Below are 11,831 nucleotides of genomic sequence, written 5' to 3'. Positions count from 1 at the left end.
GTACAAAAAGGAATGTTTACACCGAGAATATCAATATGAAAAACAGCAACACTGACTTGGAAAAGGATATAAAACGTACTTAAATTAAATATGACAAAACGCATTAAAATGCAATATTTTAGTTATCTTAAATTTTACAGAGAAACAACAAACACAATGAAATTAATACGTTTAAAGTATAGGTATTAGTCAGGGAAATTTCAAGTGCTACCACACTTTATTATTATTTTATTTGCTAAAGAAAACTTCTTATTACCACGTAGATTGAAATATTTAATATGTTAAGAATATAAATAAATTATCATCAAATATTTGGAATAATTTCCAACCAGTCTTGGAGATTAATTTATTTCTATAACTATTAATTAGTAATAAAAATAATAATAGTTACTGTATAACATCAGTTACAATTATATAAATATTACGTTTAAACAATTAAATATATATGTATATACACACATAAAAATTCGTTGTATTTCATTACACATTTTTATTAAAATAATGGTTTTAACGATTTTTATTTGAAAGTAAATTATTTTTCCCAAGAAGGTGTTTAGAAAATGAATGACATAGAACATTTTCATTGTAGAGCCACATTCTAGCCACCGTAGTTCCATGACTTTCAGTAATTTTTTTCTTACATAAATGTACATAATTATATACAATACAGTTTGTAGAACACTCATGGGGTTGCAAAAACATTAGTCTTTAGAAACGTTTCTTTACACGTGAAGAACTTATGACTGTTCTGGAAACGACAGGAATGGTAATTTTGCAGTCAAGAGACTTGCAATCGATTTGTCCGAGCGAACCACAACGGCACTCTATACATGGACCACTAGAAGACGGAATTATATCACCCTCTGGAAATTGTGCACCATTTACATTGCATACTGTAAATACAACAAGTATTGCTCACTTTAATGATCCAAAATGTTATATTTAAGATTATCCATCCAATTATTATATTTTGTATTTCATAGTAAAGTTTCTTATAAATACCAGCAACCTTGACTTGGATCATGTATATATATATAATGTAAGTCAATGACTTGGATCATGTATATATATAATGTAAATCAATGACTTGGATCATGTATATATATAATGTCAATGACTTGGATCATGTATATATATAATGTAAGTCAATGACTTGGATCATGTATATATATAATGTAAGTCAATGACTTGGATCATGTATATATATAATGTAAGTCAATGACTTGGATCATGTATATATCAATACACTTGTATCATTATATATATAATGTAAGTCAATGACTTGGATCATGTATATATATAATGTAAGTCATGACTTGGATCATGTATATATATATAATGTAAGCAATGAAAAACTCAATACACTTGTACATTTTAACAGTGTAAAAATCTAAAACATGAACGCACTTGTTTTACTGATACTTGAGGAACATTTTAATTTTTATCATAGCCAATAATATTCCATTAAGAAAAGTTCAGGGAGTATTTTTAGTGAAATATCATAGAAATATAGATAAATGTGATACTCAAAACCTTGTTTGTAGTTAAGCACATATCTACGCAATAGGATATTTCTTCTGTTCCCGCTAAAGGTATCGAAACCTAATTTTTAACGTTATAAGTTTTCAGAGTACGACTGAGCCGCCAGTGGGGCCAGGGAGTGGTAGGCATAATGTTCATTAGAGAATCATCGTCGATTACTAAATCTTACAGACAGGTATCGTAACAACATTTAGGGATCAATTTCTCATCAGTTAGAACAGTTCAAGAAACATATCTAGTTAGATAGAACGATTCAGGAAACACTTCCTAAGTAGTTAAAACTGTTCAAAAACATTTCCTAGCTAGTTAGAGCAATTCAGGAAACATCTCTTAGTAAGTTAGAACAATTCAGGAAACTGTTCCCAGTGATTTAGAGCTGTTTAAAACGCAACCCTAAGTTTTACCTAAGGTAAAACAGTTCAAGAAACATTTTTCAGTTTTTTTTTAATTTCGCGCAAAGCTACAAGAGGTTATCTTCGTTAGCCGTCCCTAATTTAGCAGTGTAAGACTAAAGGGAAGGCAGCTAGTCATCATCACCCACCGCCAACTCTTGGGCTACTCTTTTACCAACGAATAGTGGAATTGACCGTCACATTGTAATGCCCCTACGACTGAAAGGGCAAGCATATTTGGTGCGACCGGGATTCAAACCTGCGACCCTCAGATTACGAGTCGGACGCCTTAACTCACCTGGCCATGCCCAGGCCTTTCAGTTAGTTAAAATAGTCCTAATGAAACGTTTCCTAATTAGTTAGAATAGTTCAGGAAATACTTTTTAATAAAGTGGAACAATGCATAAACCGCTTTCTACTTCAGCAGAATAGTTCAGAAGTCCTTTGTAGTTAGTTAATACCAGAAGAGCTCAGAAAGCACTTCTTACTTAGTATCATAATGTTTCAGAAAGCACTTCTTAGTTACTCAGTATCATAATGTTTCAGAAAGCACTTCTTATTTATTCAGTATCATAATGTTTCAGAAAGCACTTCTTAGTTACTCAGTATCATAATGTTTCAGAAAGCACTTCTTATTTATTCAGTATCATAATGTTTCAGAAAACACTTCTTAGTTACTCAATATCATAATGTTTCAAAAGCACTTCTTAGTTACTCAATATCATAATACTTCAGAAAACACTTCTTAGTTACTCAGTATCATAATGCTTCAGGAAACATTTCTCAGTTAGTGATTAACGGAGCACTTTAGGAAACAATTACCAGTTACACAGTATCGGGAATAATTATAAAAATATTTTTTAATCAATAAACGGAACAGGTCCCAAGAGATTCTAGTTTACCCAATATCGCATCTTTCTGCGACATTGTGTTTCACTGTATGTTCCGGAGTATGCGTCTTATAATACCAAAAACTAACTTTTTCTTGATATTTTTTGTAAGAATGTGACATTCTGTATCAGGCCTGGCATGGCCAGGTGGTTAAGGTGCTCTGAGGATCGAGTGTTCGAATCTCCGTTACACTAAATATGCTCGCCTTTTCAGCCGTGAAGGCGTTATAAAGTTACGGTCAGTGCCACTATTCTTTGGTAAAAGAGTAGCCGAACAGTTGACGGTGTGTGATGATGACTAACTGCCTTCCCTCTAATCTTACATTGTTAAATTAGGGACGGCTAGAGCAGATAGTCCTCGAGTAGCTTTACGCGAAATTAAAAAACAAACGAACAAATATTCTGTATCAATACACAGGGTGGTTAAGAACTTAGTACAAGTATTTGGAACAATCTCTAGGGCAAATTGTCCCTCGCGTTGAATCCAATTTAATACAAACGAGCAGTCTCCTTTTAATAGCTGATTTTTTTTACTCATTCGAAATTTAACTTAGAAAATGTTTGCAGTTTTAATATATTTTACCTTTCCATGATGATGGTGTCTTTAACGTAAGTGATGCAGCAACAGTAGGACTAATTAAAGATTTCGTTGACTTCCTAGAAAGGTCTGATCCTTGTTTTATCGATCTTACCCTGCCCTCTATTGATGAATTAGTTATTATTTCAGTGTTAGGAATTTTCATGGACTTAGACTCCGCTGTAAGAAGGTAGTACATTAAATTATCAAAATGCAAGAACAATACACATACAATGATATTATTTCCGTATAATAAATTATCCAAAAAAATTGAATTATTTAATAAACAGAAACACATATTTCTAGCATGTGGATGTAAAATCAAAGAAATGCCGAATAAGTAAATTATTATGAGTTTCCTGTGTAATATCTTATGATATACCAGCCCATAAATGTCAGACGACGTTCGCTTAAAATTGAATGAGCTTAGACTTTATTTTATTAACATTTAAGATGTTTAAAAATGTTTTTAATTTCGCGTAAAGTTAGACGTCCTTCATTTAGAAATGTAAGATTAGAAGAAAAGTGGATAGTCATCACCACCCACTGCCAATTCTTGGTCTACTCTTTTACAGACGAATAGCGAGATTGATCGTAACTTTGTAACGCACATACAGCTGAAAGGGCGACCTTGTTTGGTATAACAAGGATTCGAACCGGGATGTGTAGTTTAGGAGGTCAGCTCTCTAACCATTTAGCCATCTTGGTGAAGAAAGAGCGTTTTAACTTTATCTTGCATATGTCCAAACACGTATCACTTGGCCTAATATTTACTTTTAAAAATGATGTGACTTTCTTTTTGCCTATGTTTAAGAATAGCATGGTCTTCTCTTGTGTACTTTTAAGAATGACGTCACATTTTTTCGCTTACATTTAAGTATCATGTGACTTTTTCTGCTTATGTTTAATAATAATGTGGACTTCTCTTGCTTACTTTTAAGATTGATTCCACTTTGCCTTTTTTTTTTACGATTAATAACTTATTTCGTTTATGATTATGGTAGCTAGGTACATTACGTTACAAAATATTTGAAATTTGTTGTATCTTAGTTCAGAAACACATTTATCACGTGCTAAGTTAAGCCTATTTTTATCTGTTAAGCAAGATTCGGGGTAATTATTATTTTATGGCATAACTGTATTGTATATAAAAGTGTGTTTTCTAATAGCAAAGCCACATCGGGATATCGAGTTCACAGAGTCCCATGATTTTAGCGTTGTAAATCCGTAGACTTACCGCTGTACTAGTGGGGGACAGTATATAAGATCCAGCTGCCTTCCCTCTAGTATTACACTGTTAAATTAAGGACGGCTAGCGCAGAAAACTAAGAGGTCAAATGTACCTGACCCTCCTGGATATTTAACAACATCATTACCCAAATACCCACACAGTCAAACTCAAACGAAGTTTATTTAATCCAACTTCGGTTAAACCGGTATGTTATCGTAAATTATAGATCATGTCAAAATTAATCATAGTGATCACATAACATCTTATCACGCTCGTTGGACCATAAGACAAAATAAACTACGAACGAAATTTTTATCATACTGGCCCTTTTTCTAAATGAGTTAGTTCTGAATAACTGAATACAACATTAGCAAAATAAGACCCAGAGAGTATCGTGGATAAATGAGCTTTAAAAACTTTACTAGATAACAATTTAACCAATCGTAAGTAAATAACCAAAACAAGTAGAGAACTGAGCTAGGATGGTTTCGAACATAAACCCACGTATGCTATAACAGAAGTGTTATAACAGATAGGCGAACAACGATTTATAAGGAAAAGTGTTATTGGTGATGGAACATACTACATGTTTCGATAAAATATTGGTCTGTCTTCTTCAGCTTTAGCCCCCCGCTAGTATAGCGGTAAGTCTTCGGATTTACAACGCTAAAATCAGAGGTTCGATTCTCCTCAGTGGGCTCAGCAGAGAGCCAAATGTGGCTTTGCTATAAGAAAACACACACCCATTCATCAGCTTTGATGAATTCTAGAGTTTCTTAATAACCTTTTTTTTTTTGTAGTTTAGGGTTGGTCTAGGAGAAGAATTGCGTCCCAGAGTATTTTATAATATGTTTCGTTAGCAATTTCTAGTACAAAAGTTAATGAAACACGTTTATTATGTTTTGTGTTGTTGATAGGTGAAAGGTTAGCATTAGCATAATCTGTTTGATTGATTTGAAGTTTGATACAAGTCTTATGCCGCCCCCAGGAGTTGCGGTATGTCTGCGAACTTACAGTGCTAAAAACCAGGTTTCGATACTCATGGTGGGCAGAGCACAGATAACCCATTTTATAGCTTAACTACAAACAAACAAGCTCAATCTATGACATTAGAGTTAAAACCTCTAGCTAACAATGCTAAAATGAAGGATTCATTTGTTTCATTGTTTTAAAATACCACCTAACCAGTCTCCGTTACATAGATATTTTATGCAATAGTTCGATCTATTAAATGCTATCATTAGTAACGCATGTTACATTTTTTTTTCATTTTTTTCGAATCCTTTTAGCTTCCGGACAGACTCCATTGCAAACACACATTCATAAAATATTTATAAAAAGGTTGTCGTAATTATTTATTTATGTATGTTTAATTAGCCTAATCCAAAGACTTAAACTTGATTATTGTTTTGAGAAGAATGAGTCTCAATTTTTTATGATCATAACTGAAAACTGGTGCTACCAACGTTAGAATGTTACATTCTGCATTTGAAGAGAACATGAATTCTCATTGAGTTGCTGAAACACTGGACATATTTGTGGAAACACTGGACATATCTGTGGTTGTTTGGTTATTAATAAATACATCTGTTATAGAGGGAATTTTTACACTGCACAGAAACGTATTCATAAAACAGAAACGTCCTTCAAATACCGTTTGTTTGTCATTAAGCACGAGGTAACACAAAGAGCTATCTGTGCTTTGCGATTGTGGATGACAGTTTTTAGTTGTTGGCCCTCAGATTTGCCGACAAGCCATTGGAAAGCTTTATTGAACGGAAACGAGTTGTTTGAAATATTAATAGAATACGAAAGCTGTAGTTTTCTTGAAAGTTAGTTTTCTTCCTTTCTTCTAACAGATAAAAATATTTGATAATTTTTACCGTAAAAACTGGAATAAAGTGATATTTTGGTATTGTTCTAAAACGAGAAGAATTCAAAGAACTCTATTTACAACTTTCATGGAAGCTGAAATTTATTATTTTTAAATTAAAAAGACATATCATCTATCAGTTTTGAACTGTGATTGTTTTATTTGTTGTTGTTTTTTTCCATAAAGTTAAGTTCATTAGTTTATAATGTATATTTTTCAATTGTTTAACTGGAATGTATTTTATACAATACAAGTAAACGTAACTACTAAAGACTTACGGCATTTGTGAACAGAACAGCAAATCCCATCTACGCGGACAAGCTGGCACTCGGGTCTTGGCTTTGTATCAACACAAGAAGTCTTCCAGCAAAACACTTCGCCTGAAAGGCATCGACACGTCTCGCAGGGATCAAACCTCGGGACTTGAGCACGGTGTGGGAATACCATTCCTTCAAATATGCAGATTTTTGCTCCAGTTGGTGAGTCATTTTCATCTAGAAACAAAACAGACAGACCTATTTTTATCAACAAAATCTTCAACTGTCACTAACCTAAGCCTGAATGAATGTTGTTTTTTCAGTCTTAAACCGTATATGTTATGGATGAAATGATGCAGGTTCAGAAACGTTTATAAATATGTTTAATAGATATATAAGTTAATGGAGGTCTGTTGATTTATTATTTAGTCTATATAAATAGCCTCTAGTCGGGATATACGTAAACAACATTCTTCCTTATATATAAGCAGAGAGTCAAAAGGTGGATTGAATAATACATTGACACAAAAGAATAAAGAAATATAAAACGAAGGTAAATTCCACTTCCTTACATTATACTTTCTCACCTAACGCTTGTTTCTGAATGGTAGAATTATATTTCTGGTCATTTCTGATAGATGTTGGAGCTGGAAGGAAAAAAAAGAGATAAAATTCGAGTAAGAAATCATCAGTTTAATCGGAAGTTATAATATGTAGTAATTTACAGTTAAGCCTAGAAAATCTCCCCTTCTCTGTACACATACAAATATGCATGTTATAATACATAATAAAACGTGTTTCAAGGCTCATACGCCCATACAGCTCACATCTCTGAGTTCATTTACGCTCTATCACACGACAGTGCATCTCGACAGCAGCTGTCCAGCGTAGTTTTCATTGCAAAAGTCTCTGCGCGTGAGGTTATCATATTCAAAGCACAAGCTTTCCATGATTCATCTACTGTTTGAAGATGACACTTTCTAAGTAGATCTTTCAACAGTCCGATAGAACATTAATCTGTAAGCTCTGTGTCCAGCGAATTAGCCGTTATGTCTACGGTATACTACGACTACTCATTTCATTATTTAGCTACTTGCGGTACACGGTGGTTGAACAAAAGGTATGACTATTGATATCGTTCCCGTATAAAGCCGGCATTTCAGTAGTCAGTAGAGAGCATCACAAGACTTTTGGCAGTTATTAAACATACACTTTGTCAAATATTCCAATGTAGTGTCACTTTTCTCAGCTATTTCTTGAAAGCTAATCACTAATCTTCTTCCTTCTAATAGATTAGTTCCCCCTCTGGTACAGCGGTAAGTCTACGGATTTACAACGCTAAAATCAGGGGTTCCATTTCCCTCAGTAGACTCAGTAAATAGCCCGATATGGCTTTGTTATAAAAGCACACACACTCTAATAGATTGAATTGTTTGATCATTTTTTACAGTAAAACTAGACACACTCCTGTATTGGTATAGAACCAGTTTCCAGAGTATTTTATTTACAAATTCACGAAATACGGTCGGTGTTGATCTTTCTTTACTTGATATCACGTGATTTGTGTCGCTTTTCCATACTGAGATCCTTCTTGGCTAAGGTGCCTGGGATATGCCACTTTAACTGACACACATATTTCACAAGTTCATACAATATTTATATACTACTTGTTACTACTTCTATTCATGTACGTTCTGCATATTTTAAAATTCTAGACTTTCACTAACAAGCGATGTTGCTGGAGAGGTTATTTCGTCGTGCTGTGAATGAGGTTATTTCATTTGATCTGTGAATGAGGTTATTTTATAGATCTTCCTTTCTTTGATATGCCACTTCATTTATGTTACTTCTCCAGACAGATATCTTTCTGTTATGTTATCTGAAATGTGTAGGGCTTTTTCCACCGACCTTTATGTTCACTGATTCTCACTTCTTACAACATATCTCATTTTGTTCATGACGTCTGGGGTACGACTTGTTACAGATTTCTTTGTGGCTGATCGAGACAGCGTACGTTTCATTAACAAAACTTTTGAATTAAACATCTTTTGTTTGTTTCAAAATTTCGTATAAAATTGTTCCTTTTGGATTTTAGCATAATTCTATCAAAGGTCTATCTGCGCTAGCCGTCCATATTTTTTTAACTGATTGACAGCTCACACAATCAAGTATTAGTCTACTTTCGACTTTATAATGCACCGGCAGCCCTTAAGTAGGGAGCAATTTTAACAGCAATGGGCTGCGAACCATAAATCCTCTAATCCACAGTTCGAGTCCTAATGAAATAAAGCACTTTGATCCATAATTGTCTAAAGTGTTACGGACAAATAAAATGAAAACGGTTTAAATTATAATTGAATTTTTGTTTAGCACAAAGTTACACAATGGGATATCTGTGCTTAGCCCACCGCTTGGAATCAAACGCCATGGTTAACAATTATAATTCCGAAAATATTAGCGCTGACCTACTGGTGAACATAACTAAATTTTAGTTATATGCATACCTTGAATAATCTATTTTAGGTTATGCTTTTAATTATCTTTTAATGTAAAGGTTAGAACTTATAGAGAATCTCATAATCTGATCACAATATTAATTTCAAATATATTGTTTTAAAAACTTATAAATTATAGTTTTATTGGAAATTCATAACTAAATTTAAATTTGAAATTTTGATTTTAACTCAGATTGAAATTTATAGGTGAATAATAAAAACTGTTCAATAACATGTTTATCAGATTCATGAAATTAAGAAGAACAGAAGTTAATGTGTTTGGATGTAACATTTCTTGTATTAAATACGTATTCAGAAAATCTGGCTAACTACAAAACCTCTAAATATGATACTTACCACAAATTCTCAAAGCAAAAATATTAGCGGTAAAGACAGCAAACCAATCCAAACTTAGGAGTTTCATTTCTGGAAATATAAAAATAAACCTGAAAGAAAATATGAAAGTAATGGTGTATATATTTTGTACATGTTAATAAGCACGTTGGGTATATTAAACGGAAATATTTTTGATGCAATTTGCTTAAGAAAACTCGGTGTCAGAAACGTTCTTCATAGCCATGGTTTTGTTATCGTGCCTTTCAACTGCTAAAACTTTTCATTGCAACTATATTATGTCAAGCCATACTGAACATGAGCTATCAAGAAGTTATTAAAAAAGTAAGTGTTCTTATGGAGGCAACATTTAGAATGGCCTTTAAAATAAGTGTTTTTTCTTAAAGTAATAACACTTGATAAGTCTTTCTGATTCAGCTTATATGCATGTGCTTTTTAGTGGCTTTGCAGTAAATTTAAAGGTTTATAAATATAAAGGGTTATCTATTTGATTAGAATAACCCACGAGTTGACCGTGGATAGTATTGACTAGCTAGCTGCCTGCTCTGCAGTTTACCATTTTAAAATTAAGGACAGCGTAGATATACTTCGAATAGCCTGCGTGAAATTTCACAAACAACAATAGGAAGTATGTTACAAATCAACTAAAATATGCTTACAGAGAAAAATAAGTTATCTCACTCCATAACCATTCTATGTCAATAGTAAGTAAAACACAATAATTTATGTTTTTCGACTACTCTATATATAAATCAATTCACGATTTTTTACGCCACCTAGCATATTAAATAAGGGAATTAACACCAACTAACGCTTTCTTGTCAAGTTCGATAAAAACTATATTAGCTTGTAAACAATCCTTTCTCTGGTCAAGAGTAAAGACCTTCTAGATGAAGTAATTTTAAATAGTAACTTGCGATTTTATCGGCGTGAATATTTCGCGTTGTTTTTGAGTAGAAACACGATTTGGAGTTCGTTCTGTCCCAGAACAGTTACATTCTAGTTCGAGTTATTATTAAGACAGTCTACTAATGTAGGAAATGGTTTTAACTCCGATCTTCGATTGGGTTTTCTACGGGTTTTATCCTGAGTTGTTGACAACTGTCTGTTGTTATCTCATCGTTCATCAAGTGTGGTTAACCTTGGAGGTTCAGGAATTAGAAAGATCATACCATTCAAATATCTTAACGAAATACCGTTAAATCGGCAAACTGACTTTGGACACGGGAATACTGACTTGAAGCGACATTCTACACCATTTCAAACGTATATCAGTCAGTGGTAAATAAACAACAAAGTGAATGACAATATTCCAGATGATTTTATTTCTAGCTTAGGACTGTAAAAAACTCACTACTCGAACGATATTACATCCTATTGTGTAATACTTTAGGAAGCCGATGGACTCAGAAGATAGCCCGATGTGGCTTTGCTGTAAGAAAACACACACACACACTTTACGGATTGCTAGAGTCGTCTAAATCACAGTCTACCTAACGTCACTTCCGCTAAAAGTGAGTATATTGGGTTTATATAATTTCATTATGTTTTTTAGATGAAAAACTGCAACAAACTGAAATCCGGTTCGACCCAGAATTCTCGTTATTTTATCCTATTTTTGTAAATAAATGTTACAGGTGGCAAAACTAATGACCTAGTTAATGATTTTTGTAAAGCTATGAATTATATCGAAGTTAATGTCGTTGTTGCTTGACAAAACAGTATAAGACGTATACATAATTATCCCTAACAATGTGGATGTTACTGTCGAAGAAACGTAAATACTTGTCAGTAGCCCATTACACCAAACATATTCACCCTTTCCACCGCTGGGGCGTTATAATGTGATAGTCAATCCCACTATTCGTTGGTAAAAGAGTAGCTCAAGAGTTGGCGGTAGGTGGTGGTGACTAGCTGCTCTCCCTCTAGTCTTACACTGCTAAATCAGGGGCAGGTAGCGCAGATAGTCCTTGTGTAGCTTTGCGCGAAGTTCAAAACAAACAAATCTAACTTGTCAGTAGTTATCTTTCTGATGTTGTGAAAAACTACAGTTTGAAGTATGAAATCGCTACCTCTTGTTTCACGATATTGAAAAAAAAAATGTAATCTTTTATTCGTCTTGACCGAGTAAACTGATATTTATCTGGATTGAGTATGTTTACATTTATCTTGGTTGGTTAACCTTATTTCAGGATTCATTAGGAATAATTTCTATTCACG

The 11,831-nt window shown here is 33.4% G+C and overlaps 1 protein-coding gene across 1 annotated transcript in view; it reads right to left on the bottom strand.

The window, feature by feature from the left end:
- Positions 1-358: 358 nt before the first annotated feature.
- LOC143232544 (kielin/chordin-like protein) overlaps positions 359-11,831 on the bottom strand; it is an 88,161-nt gene continuing 76,688 nt past the window's right edge. Inside the window, exons 3-7 of the mRNA XM_076468114.1 lie at positions 9,615-9,683; positions 7,350-7,409; positions 6,784-6,999; positions 3,408-3,581; positions 359-893 (exon numbers count right to left, since the gene is read on the bottom strand). Coding sequence (XP_076324229.1) covers positions 709-893; positions 3,408-3,581; positions 6,784-6,999; positions 7,350-7,409; positions 9,615-9,681 — 702 coding nt within the window. The 5' untranslated portion in view covers positions 9,682-9,683 and the 3' untranslated portion in view covers positions 359-708. The remainder of the gene's footprint in view (positions 894-3,407; positions 3,582-6,783; positions 7,000-7,349; positions 7,410-9,614; positions 9,684-11,831) is intronic.

The sequence above is a fragment of the Tachypleus tridentatus genome, chromosome 11 (genome assembly GCF_004210375.1).
Source record: "Tachypleus tridentatus isolate NWPU-2018 chromosome 11, ASM421037v1, whole genome shotgun sequence".
NCBI lineage: Eukaryota > Metazoa > Arthropoda > Merostomata > Xiphosura > Limulidae > Tachypleus > Tachypleus tridentatus.
This window is presented reverse-complemented; position numbering and strand designations above follow the sequence as displayed.